The following is a 15,901-nucleotide window of genomic DNA, read 5'->3' as shown; positions in this document are numbered from 1 at the left end:
CTTACAGATTGGATTGGAGGGTACATACGCGCGACGCGCTAAACTTTAGGTAATTTACGCCTACTGAATACATACGGGCAGGCACCTACTCCAATTTGCTGCTATTGCTGCTGCCGCATTACATTACGTACCTGCCGCGCCAATAATACAAGCCATACAATCCACATCTTTGACCTTTACATAACATCCAAACTTCCATCTTCATTATTGGTTCAAGTGATAAAGTTATTTGACCTTAATTAACTGCACGCGATCACTCCGCGTAATGCTCCCATCTTGAGATGACATCCATTGTGTGCCGGTCTATTAACAAATTTAGTGCGCTGCTACGCTAGATCGCATTCCTTTCTTCCCATAATTATCTAGCAACAAAAACATCTTGGTTTAGGACCAAACAGCGCAACTCCAACAACCCCATCGCGCAGCTCTAAAAGCTCCGTTAGCCATGGCATCTAAGCGCAAGGCTTCGGCAATGGCTGCGGCTTCGGCTGTTGATGAGGAACCAGTAGATCCAGCAGACGAGCTGATGTTTCTCTGTCTGGGAGGTGGAAACGAAGTCGGTCGATCATGCCATATCATCCAGTACAAAGGAAAGACAGTCATGGTTAGTCGATTTAAACTTGACTCCCTCCAGGTTATAGTCCCTAGCTAACAATATATTTCTATATAGCTTGATGCTGGCCAACATCCTGCTTACGATGGCCTCGCCGCTCTCCCCTTCTTTGACGACTTCGACCTAAGCACTGTCGATGTTCTCCTTATTAGCCAGTAAGTTTATCCTTCCGATCCTCGTTATACAATACAGCTGCGGATGATCAAGGGCTTCGTATCGGTTAGGGTAGAAGATGACTTGCTCCCGCAACCATAAGCAGAGGCTATTATCCGAGTGTTCTACCAGGATATTACGCCTACGGACTTGTGGATGTTCATGACTTTGCTCTCATGTATTCAACTATCAATAAAAATATATTGCCCCATCACCCAGCTGGTAGCTCCCTTTTGACTGCCGTGATGCCCATTGCGATACCTGGCCTCATTTAGCTCTTAGTTCTAGTATTCTATACATTCCAAGAAGTATGCTAACATCGGCCAAGTTTCCACATAGACCACGCTGCATCTCTTCCCTATGTTCTAGCGAAGACCAATTTCAGAGGCAGGGTCTTTATGACGCATCCAACCAAGGCTATCTATAAATGGCTTATCCAAGACAGTGTCCGAGTCGGCAACACTTCTTCGAATCTTACATCACAGCCCGTCTACACGGAGCAGGACCATCTGAATACCTTCTCACAGATCGAGGCAATCGATTATCATACAACTCACACCATCTCTTCTATTCGGATTACTCCTTATCCTGCTGGTCATGTACTAGGTGCTGCGATGTTCCTCATAGAGATAGCTGGATTGAACATATTCTTCACGGGAGACTATTCTCGAGAGCAAGACAGGCATTTAGTATCTGCAGAGGTCCCTAGAGGCGTTAAAATCGATGTGCTTATCACTGAATCGACTTATGGAGTATCAACCCATGTTCCAAGACTGGAGAGGGAACAGGCATTAATGAAGTCGATCACCGGTATCCTCAACCGAGGTGGACGAGTTCTAATGCCTGTGTTCGCTTTGGGCAGAGCTCAAGAGCTGTTACTAATCTTGGATGAGTACTGGGGTAAGCATCAGGAATTCCAAAAGATTCCCATCTACTACGCTAGCAATCTAGCACGAAAGTGTATGGTCGTATACCAGACATACATTGGGGCTATGAACGACAATATTAAACGTTTGTTTCGAGAACGAATGGCAGAAGCCGAGGTTGCAGGAGATGGTGCGGGTAAAGGCGGTCCGTGGGACTTCAAGTATATTAGGTCTCTCAAAAGTCTTGACAGATTTGACGACGTTGGCAGCTGCGTCATGCTTGCAAGCCCTGGTATGTTGCAGAACGGTATTAGCAGAGAGCTACTAGAGAGATGGGCACCGAACGAGAAGAACGGAGTTATTATCACAGGTTACAGTGTCGAAGGCACCATGGCCAAGTATATCGTCCAGGAGCCAGATCAGATTCAGGCCGTCATGTCGAGAAGTGTCAATGCCGCGCGGAGGGCCCCTGGTGGCGATAGCGAGAAAGTTATGATACCTCGAAGATGTAGCGTTGCCGAGTATTCTTTTGCCGCGCACGTCGACGGCCAAGAAAATAAGGACTTTATCGAAGAAGTCGGAGCTCCTGTGGTGGTGAGTAGCCTTGTTGCTGTAATGCATGCTCCTTTACTAATCCCACTAGATTTTGGTGCATGGCGAGCAGCACAATATGATGCGGCTGAAGTCCAAGTTATTATCACTGAACGCGGGGAAAACAGATAAAGTCAAAGTGTTTAGCCCTAGGAATTGTGAAGAACTGCGCATCCCATTCAAAACCGATAAGGTTGCTAAGGTAGTCGGCAAACTCGCGTCGATACCCCTCCCAAAGCATTTACCTTTGCCTGACGACCAAAACACCGAACTGGTAGCCGGAGTCATCGTTCAGAACGACTTCAAGATGTCGCTAATGGATCCCGAAGACTTGCGTGAATACGCAGGTCTCACGACTTCTACGATCGCATGTCGACAGCGATTTACGTTGAGCGCAGCTGGTATCGACCTCATCAAATGGGCTCTCGAGGGCACGTTTGGCAGCATCGAGGAACTTCCGGAGACTAAGAATCGAAAGGAGATCTCCGAGAAGGAGGAGACAAACGGGGATGACAAGAAGACTGAAGCAGACGAAGAGATTGCCCAGCTCGTTGCGGCATACCTGGTCATGGGCTGCGTCACGGTGCGATATCGCAACAACGGCGAGGTGGAATTGGAATGGGAAGGTAACATGCTGAACGATGGCATTGCCGACGCCGTCATGGCGGTTCTACTATCTGTCGAGAGCAGCCCTGCTGCTGTGAAGCGTAAGCAAAATGCCCTCTAGTCAGCCTAACGCAAACTATTTCCTCTACTAACAAACACATTTAATCAGGATCCGCGAACAAGCATTCCCACTCCCACGAGTTGCCGGCCCGCAATCCTCACGCCAATCTCACGCCGGAGGAGCGGTTGGAACGCCTGTTCATGTTTCTCGAGGCACAGTTCGGTGCCGACGCGCTTACTCCCATCACGGTGCCCAAACTGCCGCCTCTAGTCAAGGACAAGAAGCCCAAGAATGCAGATGGCAACGACGAAGACGCCGCTTCCGATGCGTCCATGGAGCTGTCGGACGACGGCGACGAGGAGGAGCGGCTCCTAGAGCTGCGGCAGAAGGCAGAGCTCGAGCGTCTGCACAAAATTGGGATTCCCGTGCCGGGCGTCATTATCAAGGTGGACAAGATGGTAGCTACGGTCTGGCTCGAGGATCTCGAGGTGGAGTGCCAGCATAAGGCGTTCGCTGACCGGGTCAAGGCTGTTGTTGAACGGGCAGTCGAGATCACGGCGCCGCTGTGGGGCTGATATCATCATCGTCGTCGTCGTCTTCTCCTGTCCTAGGATGACTGAGATGAGATCACGGAGATAAGAGGCTAGGCCGTCATGCACGTATGTACTATTACTAAGTTTAGGAGTTCTGAGGCTACGTTGGTAGTGGAGTGGATTTTGCGAGATAGGGAGGATATGACATGACATGACATGGCCGTGCCGGATCCGAGATGTGGTCATGAGATAGGCGCGCGCTCGAGGTCTTATGAGTCTACGGATGAGGCTCTGCAATACCTGCATATCATACATACCTCATTAGGTACATTTCCCCATCAGTGGCGGGTGTCATGTTCGAACATCGCCATCCTTTCAATAGCCGGGTTATGTCCTTGATGAGTAATGAACAAGAATTATTCCTCGATGAGTAACATGATTCTTGACACTTCTGCGTGACTGACTCGGAGGCTCACGCATGGGGAATCCGTCTGAATCCTATTCCGTTGTCACGCGCGAATTATGCATGTGCCGGCTTTTTTTTTATGCCTTGCATGGGAATCGGAATGTAAGTCGGCATATTATATTTCGACACTGCCAACAGGGTTGAACCATTCTCGTGGTTGGGGTTTACTTATAGTCTGAAATCAGAAAGGTTAGACCTTGTAGTCCCTGTAGTCCCTGTAGTCCCTGCAGTATGTATATTTAAGATTTATAGGGCCGAAGTATTTGCTCAGCTGAGCTCATTGCGCTTACTCGAATGTCTGCCTTAGGATGTAATTCAGGCCCTTTAATGTTGGTAGGCAGCGTACATAAGCGGCTGTACCTAGGTGTATGTAGTTAGGTACCTATTTTACTAGCCACCTCCACCGTGTCCACGGGTTTGGTATTTAGTGTAAGTATCTGAGCCAATAGGAGTATAGAGTTGTAATGCCCCTAGCTTCTGAATCAGCCTCTCAAAACGCTTCGCCCCCAACTCAGCCTCACAAGCAATCGCCATGTCGAGTCTTAACATTTTAGTGACTCAACACAGCCTCATTCACAGCCGACTCTGAGCTTCAAAGTTAATCAATCTTAAATGTATTAGTTTTGCGATTCATGATACAGGCCAGATATCTTATGAAACCTCACCTGAAAGTACCTTCCTTTTGTTGACACACTCGCCCCTTAAACCTTCGATGTGTACCTCTATAGACCGACTCCGCCTGCACAAAATGCACAAGGCAGAAGGCAAGGCAATAAATGGCCACCGGGAATTAATGCTATTGTATATAATTGTAAGAATGTAAGTGAATCCGTTGGTATATGAAAAGGGGATTCAGACATAGTCAATCATAATTGGATATTCCAAACAAACATTCGAATGTCAAGTCACTTCACTAGTCACGAGCAAACAATTGCAGTGTCAAAGTGTCAAGAACGAGCATAGCCAAGCTTCGACATCACATTCACGACTTCTCTAAAAGGAGAAAGAACAAAGACATACATTCGTCACTCCCTTTGTTAGGTACCTAGTCTTAGACCGAAAGTCTAACTAACTAATTTGAAACAAACTCACAAACTCTAACTCAGCTCCGTTTGCTCTTGCCCTCGTGCGAAGGAACTAACACATCTGCGTGCCAACAACAACAACAATAATAATAACAGCAACACACTTGTTCGACAATGCAAGCCATTTCTACCAGCCCATCTCCCTTTCCCTTAGGATTCGTACAATCATACTCGACACACTCGTCATCCTTCTTAAAAACTCCTAGCTGCTCCAACAGATGCAGAAATATTCAGTGTAGACACGAGGAGTTTTATCAACAGCAACGACTTAACATCAACACCATGGGTAACCCTTTCGATGCCAACAGCAACAACAACAACAACAACAACAACAACCTGAGCCCCAATGCCCAGGCTAATACTCGGGGCCGTGCGCCCTCAGGCTTTTCCCTACGCAGGTCGTTCAGTGGCCGTAGCCAGCGCGGCGGCGACGACTCCGGTGAGCGTCGCGGTTTATCCGCCATCTTCGGCAACAACCCGTTCTCGTCGAGTTCGCGTTCCCAGCGAGAGCGGGGACGGGGAGAGAGTCCTCCTCCGCCGTACTCGCCGACGCTTGCCGAGGCCCCTGGTTCAAGTGAGTTCCCCCTATCCTCCCACCCCTATCTACCAAACCCCCCAACTAACCACAACCCCAGTCCCCACCCCCAACGGCGAGCTCCCAGACGACCAATACGCCTTCCTACGGGAATTCAACACCATATTCCTAATCGACGACTCCCTCTCCATGAAAGTCGAACGCCGCTGGGCCGAGACCCAAGCCGCCGTCGCCGCCATCGTGCCCATCTGCGTCGAGCGCGACGAAGACGGCGTCGACGTCTACTTCCTCAACCACAAGACGCCCGACCGGGGAGATGCGTCCCGTGGCGCCGCCGGCACGGGTTACCGCTCGCTACGCGACGCCAAGCTAGTAACGGACCTATTCACCGTCGTGCGCCCCAGCCAAGCCACCCCAACCGGCATCCGCCTCGACCACATCCTGCGCGCGTACCTCTCGCACTACGAGTCCCGCGTGCGAAGTACCGGCGGCGATGTATACAGCGTCCGCCCCATCAACCTCATCGTTATCACCGACGGCCAACCAACCGACGAACCAGCCGAGACCATCGCAGCCGCAGCCCGCCGTCTCGACGCCATCGGCGCGCCTCCGCACCAAGTCGGCATCCAGTTCTTCCAAGTAGGCCGGGACGCGGCTGCGACGCGGGCCCTGCGCGATCTGGACGACGACTTGTGCCGCCGCGAGAGCATCCGGGACATGGTGGACACGGCCACGTTTAACGCTGCGGGGCCGGCCGATGCCCCTTCGCTCACGGCGGACGGGATATTGAAGGTGGTGCTGGGTGCTGTCAAGAGGAAGTTGGATCGCAAGGTTTTGGTTAGGGTTGATGGGCCTGTGCGGTGAACCTCTTAAGACAGGTAATAATGGATGGATGAAATGACCCATATATGCCATATATGGGGGCTAGTTCCTCTACTTATTATTCTACGGGGTTGATTGATAAAGATCCAGGGGTACTCCTTTTTCTTTTCTTTTTTTATTATCTTCTCTTCTCATCTCTCACTTTAGCGATACCCCTTTTTAGAGGATACGGCGGTTTTCCTTAGTCACTAGGGAAAGGGGAAGGGGGCCGGGGCTTATTAGGGGCTTAGAGAAAAGGACTATCAAAATACGATGCCTCGTTGTACTTTTAGCCTTATTTACCCAGAAGGCTCTTATGAGGTAGAGTCATAGATAGCGGTGTGCTCGCGCATTCCAGGTAGCATGGGCCAAAAATAGAGAATCACCATTATTGACTAACCTGCATAAGGTCCCTAAGAAAAGACGTCTTAATTTTTTTCGTTCCTGGTCTCTTTTAGCTTGTATTCGCTCATGTTTACTTCCTCTATAATGGTATATCTAGGAAACTCGTATTGGACTCCCTATACCCCTTAGTTCAGGAGTTAGGTCAATTTACTCATATAATATCGGGATTACAACTCCCCATCATAGGAATACCACATCAATAACTAACTCATTCAATCAAGAGAATCACCAAAGCAATCAATAAAGAGAGGCAAAGCGCAAGGAAATAACATCTTAAATTCAGTAAGGCCAAGTCGGCCGTCAGACTATGAAACAGCAAATCCAGAGACCAATTTTGGCAATACCAACTATGGAACTATGGCCAGAGCATGATTAGGGATCCATCGATCCATTTCCCTAGCATTCAACTATCGCCCCTAGCTGTCCAACAGTCGATATCTGCTAAGATCATCCTAGAAGATCCGAGAACCCTTACTCCTGTCGTAGCCGTTGCGGGTATCATAATACCTTGTAAGGCAAAAAGACCCGAGGAGAAGAGACCAAAGAAATTCGTCCAATAGCAAGGTTGGCAACATCTCAACTGCCTTGTTGAAAAGACTAGTTGTTCCGTGCCGTTGTGCTTCTCTACCCATGCCAAGTCATGGGACAGAGAAGACATAACGCATTGGTTGGCGGATGTGCTGTGCCATCAGAGCAAAAGTGATAGCGTCCTTTTAAGCAATCTGTGACGTCTGAGACAAGAAAGGCCTCGCCTACCAGGCCAATATAATAGCACCTTTTCTTTCTCCTTTTCGTGACCTTCACTCCTCCCACCAAACCCCAGAGCAGAACCAAAGACCATACTCGAAGGGTAGACCGCATGGATTTTTATGATTTGCAAGTACCGCCATACTTGCATTACAACCATTACCGGCATAAGCCGTAGAGACCAGGAACACGACTCTCGGAAAATGCCGAGCCACAGATAAAGGACAACCGTCGGTCGTACTGGATATCGGAGAGCGTGTGCGACATTATGCTTTTAGTAACCTCCCGATTCCATAAAGTATGTCCTCATAAAAATGAAAAGACGGGCCAACCAGAACGAAATGGCCAGATAATAAAGGACACCACATAAGAAAAGCCTATGGTTCCGCCTAAAGGAAATATCTGTGGCGATGACTCGTCATAGGCCAAGGTGTAATGCGTCCCGGCATATTATGCGTAAAAAAAGAATTTGCTTAGGAAAGTGGTATCATGGTGGGCACTGTAGTCCGAAGGCCACTCCAAAAGAACCCCTGTGCTAAGGGTATTAATAGGAGGAATGTTTGTGTACATGTGCTTATTTCATAACCAGAACTTGTGCCTTCTTGATGCCGTGGTATTCAAGCTCGTTCTCGTTACGTTCGTCGCGGACGGACAGCACCGGAGAAACGACAAACGACACCCGAGTCTGAGACATTTGCAACTCGGCAGGGGTAAGGCCCAATGCTGGGCCATTCACCGGCTCCATAGTGCCTTCGGCAAATTTGCATGCGCACTCGGGGAATGTATAGTGCAGTGTCATGCCGGACACCCACACTTTGGCGCTGACCTCCCACGTTGCTGATACCATGACTCGCAGCGGCTTAATGGCATCCTTGTCCGTCACCGATATAGATCGAAGCGGCTGCATAATGATAGCCATCATGTGAGCATGCCGCTCAATGCTCTCTTTCTTGAACAACTCTATTCTGCTGTCCTTTAGAGCGTGGGTGACAATACGGGCATGCTCATCAATGACGCGCTGTCGATCTCGGGGATTAGCTCGCCCGCCCGAACGATGGAAAGTTGTAATCTTTTCTTGCAGAGCGATAAGGTGACTATCCAGATTGCGATCGATGCCCAGGAAGATATCAGGGGAGATGACCTTCTTGAAGAGATAATCCAGTGCAACACGCATGATGATGTACGGCCTGTAGGATGGGACACCAAGGAGGTAAAGCATATGGTTCTTCGCCTGAGAACGGTTCGAGTAGACTAGGCTAAGAAGGTAGTTCCATGTAGTCGCCTCTCTTTTCTCCAGCATCAGATCAGCTACTTTGGGCTGTTCTCCCGGTTTGGAATGGCATCTGACGATATATCCTTTGGTAAGCCCGAATATATGATCGAGCCCATTCTGGATGTCAGCCATAGACCATTCGTCCTTATGGCGAGGAAATGTAGCACCAGGGACCTGTTTTTCACCACTAGGAGGGCGTACGAGTTGCTTTTGGGAAGCGTCATTGTTGGATTCGTGTCTTGAACCATCAGGGTTGATAAGGGCAGGCCAGTTAGAAGGACCACCAACGGGAGAGCCTTTGCGAGCAGTAGCGGAGGTCGCAGACGGAACGTTTAGGTAACCATGAGATTCAGTCGCTTGGCCATGAGGATCCCACGATGGTGCCGTAGGGTTCGGTTTGAAACTCGATGGGCCTGTAGCATCATCGTCATCTGTCTGTGGTCCATGCTTTTTTATCAGCATTTTCTGCAGCTCCGCGTAAGTATTTTTATCCAAGCTGCTCTTGTGCTCGCCCTCTGAAGTAGATCGCGGCGAGCTTTTCACAAGAGCCGAACCCTGCTCAGACTTTACTTTGCCGGCCTGGACAAGCTGGTTGTTTCGAGATTGCAAGTCTTTGACCTGTTCTTGGTAACCCTACGGAGACAAAAATTAGCTATCTAGATATATATTCCTGCTCTTCTCGTATGGAAACTTACCTGGAGTACTTTGCCCTGTTTTTCTTCAAGAGCAGACCATTTGTCGATCATCATAGAATAGTGATCATGGACGGTCTTAAGTTTGGTCTTGTACTCGCCATTTTCGGTCTCTAACTTATCAGCACGAGCCTTCAAATCTTTTAGCTCTTTAGTGAGAGAATCCTCTTTGCTAAGGGCTTGCCCTAGCTCCCTTTGGAGTTGCTCAATATTGTTCGTAGCTGCAGTCTTGTCACGAATGGCTCGCGTGTAGGTATCGTAATGCTTTCTGTAATCACTAACAGCCTGATCTCGCTCCATGCGTAATTTATGAACTGTCGAATTGACAAGCTGTCCGATCTCGTTTAGCATCTCCCTGTGTCTGTTGGATCGGTCGGCCGGTATTCCAGGAGAGCGGCTGATCCATGTAGTGCAGGTTGCAATACGATGAGAAATGAGTCGGCACATGTGGATAGAGTCCTACAACTCGTAGTTAGTATAGAAGAACCAAACAGCTAAACGTGGTGTTTAAGTCTCTAAAAACTCACATCTTCACCGGCGACTCTGGCATCACCCGATTGAAACGCGGCACTGCTAGTAAAGGCACTAGAAGTATTGCTCGAGAACGAATCTCGATAGCGACTCACTGGCTGGGTACCTGTGGGCTGCTTCTGCGCGCCTGTGGATGGGAACGCAACACCTCCGCCGTAACGGTAGTTCATGGGTGGTACAGACTGTGGGATCGGAGGCTGCGGGCCGGCGTTTGCGGCGAACGAGTTGGAAGCGCTGAGTAGCTGCGATTCCTCCTCGCTGATAGATGCGGAGCTTTTGTCTTCTTCGCTAGATTCATTAGAGTTCGTCGTAGCCGGCTTAGCGTGTAGCGGCACGCCTCCACCCGGCTTCTTACTATATGACGAGTCAGTGGACATTGTCGCTAGAGCATAGAGGTATCTGATTAATAGGAGAGATATAATGACTACTACTAATTGGTCCCAAATATTCATTCCCACAAGAAATGATGAGAAGGATTGTGAGGTAGCGTAGGTTTAAATAGGAGAGAATAGAGATGATGGGAAAAGGGGGGGAGATATGAGGTCGAGTGTACAGGCAAGAGGCTTAAAGATTGGAAGGAGTGACGGTGACGGAAAATGTTGACGGGGCAGGAAGCGTCAATGCACTTTCCCAAACGGAGTTTGCAAAGAGAAGGTTGAGTGGTCAGGCTGGAGTAGCTGCACAGAGATAACCTCACTAGTAGGTACTCGAGAATGTACAAATATCCCTCTTGCCGCGGTTGGATTGTTGTGACTCATTGAGTTACTGAATTTTGCCGATGTCGAGTGTTTTTTGTTGTTGTTGATGTCTGATGATTATGCAAATAATCTGATCTCCTTTATCTGCAAAGATGCTGACTCGGAGCTGGTAAGAGGCAAGAGCCGGAATGCAAAGTGTTCCTTCCACTTAGCCCCTGAGTCCGTTGTGGGGTGACCAGAGATAGGTTGTTGTGATGTTTGTCGTCGCTAGGGAGGTGTTCTGTTGCTAGGGGCGTTGGCCCACAGGGGCGCAAAGAGACCCGACCATCCAAGTTCCAGTTATGATCCAAACTAGAAAAGAGTATCTTTCGTATAGACCGAATCCCAGGAAGCACGGAATATCTCAGTTCGTAGCTGAATATGTAATGCCTTGGCATTGGCCTCTCGCCCCCATAGAACGCGGTAGAACAAAAACAAGCACATGATCTCGAAGAAGAAAATGGATAATACTTACTCCTCATAGGGGGTGCCGGGCGGCTGTTCGAGTACGGGCGTGCCCGACGGGTGGAAGGGCTGGGTTGACGACATGGTTTCTAACCGACCTAATATAAAATGTCAGCTCCAGAAGATACGTTCAATGATGAAGATCGTAATCAGTGTCGATATATCAAGTAACAGCCACGCAAGTGAACAAGTAATGGATTAAGAGCGAAGAAAAGGTTTTACATACCTGCTGGGCCGAACTAGGAGTTGACAAATGTCCTACACAGATGATAATTCTATTGTTAGAAGTAGTCAATGAGGACGAGAGACAGGAAGCTTCGTATATATTCGCATTCAGGTCAACGAATAGTATCTTGACCGAGGTGTGGTAGAGTCATATTCAGAGTAACTCCCCGGGCAACTGCTCCGCTGAGCAGTCCCTGCTCAGGTAGGAATGAGAGATTTACGTACCCAGATGGAAAAGAATGTGTTCAAGTTTTCTTATAGAGTCGATATAAGTAGTGCCACGCTGCAAGTATAATCTCTGAGGTGGAAGGTGATGATGTGTACCTAGAAATGCGGTTGAAGTGGTGGCTGATGGTAAGATGTGGTAGGTTTTTATGTTAATGACCGTGTTGTGTGTGCGTACTTGTTTAGAGGACGTAAATAAAATGTGAAATACGTCCAGGAAGTTAAGAAAGTCCTCAGAAGCTGACAAGACAGTCAGCTGCATGGGAATGGATTGCTTGTTGTAGAAAGATAATGAGGGTAGGTGAACAGAACCTGAGAGAAATTATGTATTGACAGGTAGGGTTTGTAACGAGTAAAGAAGGAACTAAGGGTGGACATAAAATAGGCAAGCATAGAAAATAGATTTCACGGGTCTGGTGAACCTGGAGGGGGAACTTCGTGCCCTAACGATGAGGAAACAGGGAAGGGGCCTGATCCGCTTTATAGAGCATATGGTGATAATGGTGGGATGGCTAGTGGCCTCAGCTGCTACCATGGCCAGCGGCGATGCGGAGCCCCAAAATGAGTGAACTTTGAGGATAGTCATGCACCGTAGATACAGCTTCAATATCCATCTCTCCGTCTAAGGCTAATATTACGTAGAACGTAGAGGCATGCGCATATATAACGTCCGTACTGTCGAATCTGATTAACGTGGAGGGTGAGTATTAAGATCTGACCAGTAGCTAGATACATCTCGTAATAAGTCGGCTACTACCTGTTATAAACGGCGTTAAAGGTTAGCTAGTGACCAACTTATCTAAGTTGAAGACGAACTTAAAGAATAAACTTACGCCTTCATCCTTAAGGAGATGCGGACTCCTCATTAACCATGAATAACGGCATACTATATGATAAGCCGAGAAAACTTGAGACTGCTACAAAGAGCTAAGAGTCAAGTCTTTATGTCCTCGTGACGGAACTCCCATACTAAAAGTCAGGGTGATTGGTAGGGTGGTATGCCGATGTATAAACATTACTAGCATCTAATCAGCAATTTCTCGTTATATTTGTAACTAGCTTCGTTCAACTCAGGGGGTTAGAGGAAGCTAGTTGGTTTGTAGATGCAGTATCAAAATGCTGGGGTACTGGTGAAGATGGCTAGTTATCCTCTATGAGCCCGTTAAGTCGACTGAGTTGTACAATATGAGCACATTTGTGGGGATATTGGAATATTGAACTTTCGAGGCTATTGATAAGTTAGAATAAGGATGCTATGTAAATGACAAGAGATATTATACCATACCTAGGTATTTTGCTTAGTTTTAACTCGACATATCCTCGTAAAACACCATAATAAGTCATAGGAAGTGGCCACAGCCATTAGACATTATGTATTCCATTACATTGATATCGAAGGAACTGAAATGGTCAAGAACCTTAGTGAAGACGTAGTAAATCTTTTCGTAATATACAAGAGGACGTAACAGTAAGCCTTGAATGATCTTTTAGCGTTTGAAAGATCCTAGGAGTGAGGTGAATGCCACTTACAATGAACATCTAACTGGCTATTTTCTCTCATGATTGTAGCATCTGCTGTTGGTTAGTAGACTGAAGTAAGAACGGTAGCTTCCTTAGGTATGCTCTTTGCTCTCAAACTAGCCTGCCAAATAGACCAAAGAAGACATTTCAGCCAAGTAGCCTTCTCTATGGCGATATCAGAGGCCAAAGCGCCCTCTTCAACAGTGCTTTGCAGGGTTAGAAATTTCGTAATAAACATCATTTTCCAGTCTTTAAAGCAAGATGCCTGCCAGGCTTAACGATTAAGTGTATCTCGTTTAAAAAGCAACAGAAGAGGGAAGTAAACATGGTCAGTCTACTTAAACCTTAATGTTACACAAATAGTAATGCCAAAAAACTATTAATTAAAGAAAATAACCAATAAAAGATATAAAATAACTATTTTAAGATTTATTGGATAAAAAATATTATAAAATTATGTAATTATATATAAACGGAGTTAATATATTAATAAAAATTTAACTAAATTAAAAAATATATATTTTAAATTATTTATAAATAAATTAAGATTTTTTTTTTTAAAAAAAAGGAAAATTAAAGATTTTAAAACTTTAAAAAATTATTAATAATTTTAATTATATTTTAAACCTTTTATAACTTTTGTTATAAATAATTTTTTATTATTTTAAAAAGATTTAATATTTTAAAATGGTATGTATATTTTAAATTATTATTTATTTTATTTTATATTAAAATTTTAAATTAAAATTTAATAAAATTTAAAAAAAACTTTTTATTACTTTTTTTTATTAATAAATTTTTTTTTTAATTATTTTTTTATTATTATTATTATTTATTAAAAAAAAAACCGAATTAAAATATTTTTTTATATTAAATTTTATATTTTTAAAAATTATTTCCTTTTTTATTTAACCAAAAAAAAAGTTTATAAAAAAATTTAAAAATTTTATATTTTATAAATATATAATTAAATTAATTTTTAACCAAAACTTTTTTAAAAAATATTTTCGAAGTAAATATTAAAAACGTTTTTTAATTTAACTTAATATTTTAAAATTATTTCCGATTTAAATTAATAATATAAGTTTAATATATTTTAACAATAATTATATTTTTATTTTATATAAATTACAAAATTACAAAATAATTATATAAAATATATCTAAAATTAATATTATTAATTTTATTATTACTAATTTATTTAATTAATTAATTTAATTATATAAATAAATAAAAAAAACTTATAAGTTTTTTTAATCTTTTATATATTTAATAAATAAAAATTATAAAAATAATTAAAATTAATTTAATTAATAATATTAAATTTTATAAATAATATATAATATTATAATATAAATATATTAAATTAATATAATAATTTTAATTAAATAAATTATTTAATTTAAACAATAAATTAAATAATTTAATTTAATATTTTTTTAAAAAATTTAAAAAATAATTACATATTTTTTTAATAATAATAAAATATAATAAATAACAATTATTAAATTAAAAAATACCATTTAAAAATAATATAAATTTTTTTTAAACTTTTAAATTTAATAGAAATTTAAAAAAAATTTATTAAAAAAGATAATAATTTAAATTATTTAAAAAAAAATTAAATTAATAATTTTTTAACTTAAAAATATATTAATTTAATATATATAAATAAACGTTTTTAAAAATAACTAAAGAAATTTTAAATTTATATAAAAGTTACATTAATTAAGTTTATTTTAAAATTAATAATTAATTAATTTATTTTTATAAATTTAATTTTATAAAGTATTAAAAAAAAAGTAATATTAAAGTTTTTTTTTAATTAACTTTTTTAAAATTATTAATTAATAATAATAAAAATATTTTTATTTAAATATTTTAATTTAAAAGTTAAAATTAAAAACATTTTATTAATATAAACATTATAAAATATTTAAATTAAATAAATTTTGGAAAATATCCGTATTTAATTTAAAAAAATATATATTAAACCTTTTATTATATTAAAAAAAAAAAATTAAAATTATTTTATATATTAATAAAAATTTTAAAAAGAAATTTAAGAAATTTTAACAATAACAATAATAACCAAAAATTATAAAGTTTATTTTAAAAACTACTTTATAGGTTTTTATTTTTAAGATTTAATAAACTTAAATAAAATTTAAAACTTTAACATATAAATAATATTAAAAAACAATTATTATAAATGTTAAAAAGGTTTATTAAATTTATTTTTACAATTATTAATTTAATATATTTAAATAAATTACTTATATATAATAATAAAAATTTTATTAAATTTTAAATTTAATAAATAAAAGTTAAATTATATTTAAAAATTTATATAAATTTTTTTTTTAAAAATTACGTTTATATTAATTAAATAAAATTATTATTTATAAATAAAATTTAATTATAATATTAATAATATTTTAATTAAATTAAACGGTTTTATTTTATAAATTAATAAATTAATTATATATTAATTTTATAAAAACAATTTAAAGATTTTTTAAAAAAATATAAAAATTTAAAAAAAATATATAAATTTAAATATATAAAAAATATAATTTAATATATTATTAAATTTTTAAATTTTAAAAAAATTATTTAATAGTTTAAAATTACTTTTTAAAACTATATTATTAAAACCTTTTCCGACAAAATTATTAAATTAATATATTTTAAATAAAGTAAAATTTTA

General features: G+C 41.6%; 3 protein-coding genes across 3 annotated transcripts; 2 read left to right on the top strand and 1 right to left on the bottom strand.

The window, feature by feature from the left end:
• The first annotated feature begins 344 nt into the window (after positions 1-344).
• On the top strand, positions 345-3,552 carry F4817DRAFT_179247 (beta-lactamase-like protein). The gene is made up of 5 exons (XM_049298328.1): positions 345-604; positions 671-768; positions 1,095-2,226; positions 2,276-2,930; positions 2,999-3,552. Exons 1-5 carry the CDS (start codon positions 446-448, stop codon positions 3,463-3,465), a joined length of 2,511 nt encoding a protein of 836 aa, XP_049162964.1. The 5' UTR covers positions 345-445; the 3' UTR covers positions 3,466-3,552.
• Positions 3,553-5,256: 1,704 nt separating this feature from the next.
• F4817DRAFT_312059 (uncharacterized protein) lies at positions 5,257-6,373 on the top strand (the record flags this gene model as incomplete). The annotated part of the gene is made up of 2 exons (XM_049300082.1): positions 5,257-5,548; positions 5,610-6,373. The coding sequence occupies 2 exons, from the start codon at positions 5,257-5,259 to the stop codon at positions 6,371-6,373; spliced, it is 1,056 nt and encodes a 351-aa protein (XP_049162963.1).
• Positions 6,374-7,995: 1,622 nt separating this feature from the next.
• F4817DRAFT_366777 (uncharacterized protein) lies at positions 7,996-11,304 on the bottom strand (the record flags this gene model as incomplete). Its single annotated transcript, XM_049307027.1, has 5 exons — positions 7,996-8,052; positions 8,109-9,428; positions 9,491-9,946; positions 10,015-10,372; positions 11,231-11,304. The coding sequence occupies 5 exons, from the start codon at positions 11,302-11,304 to the stop codon at positions 7,996-7,998; spliced, it is 2,265 nt and encodes a 754-aa protein (XP_049162962.1).
• Positions 11,305-15,901: the final 4,597 nt, after the last annotated feature.

This window comes from Daldinia loculata, assembly GCF_022478755.1.
Source record: "Daldinia loculata strain CBS 113971 unplaced genomic scaffold F4817scaffold_4, whole genome shotgun sequence".
In the NCBI taxonomy this organism is placed as follows: domain Eukaryota; kingdom Fungi; phylum Ascomycota; class Sordariomycetes; order Xylariales; family Hypoxylaceae; genus Daldinia; species Daldinia loculata.
The sequence above is the reverse complement of the archived record's forward strand: the minus strand, read 5'-3'. Positions and strand labels throughout refer to the sequence as shown.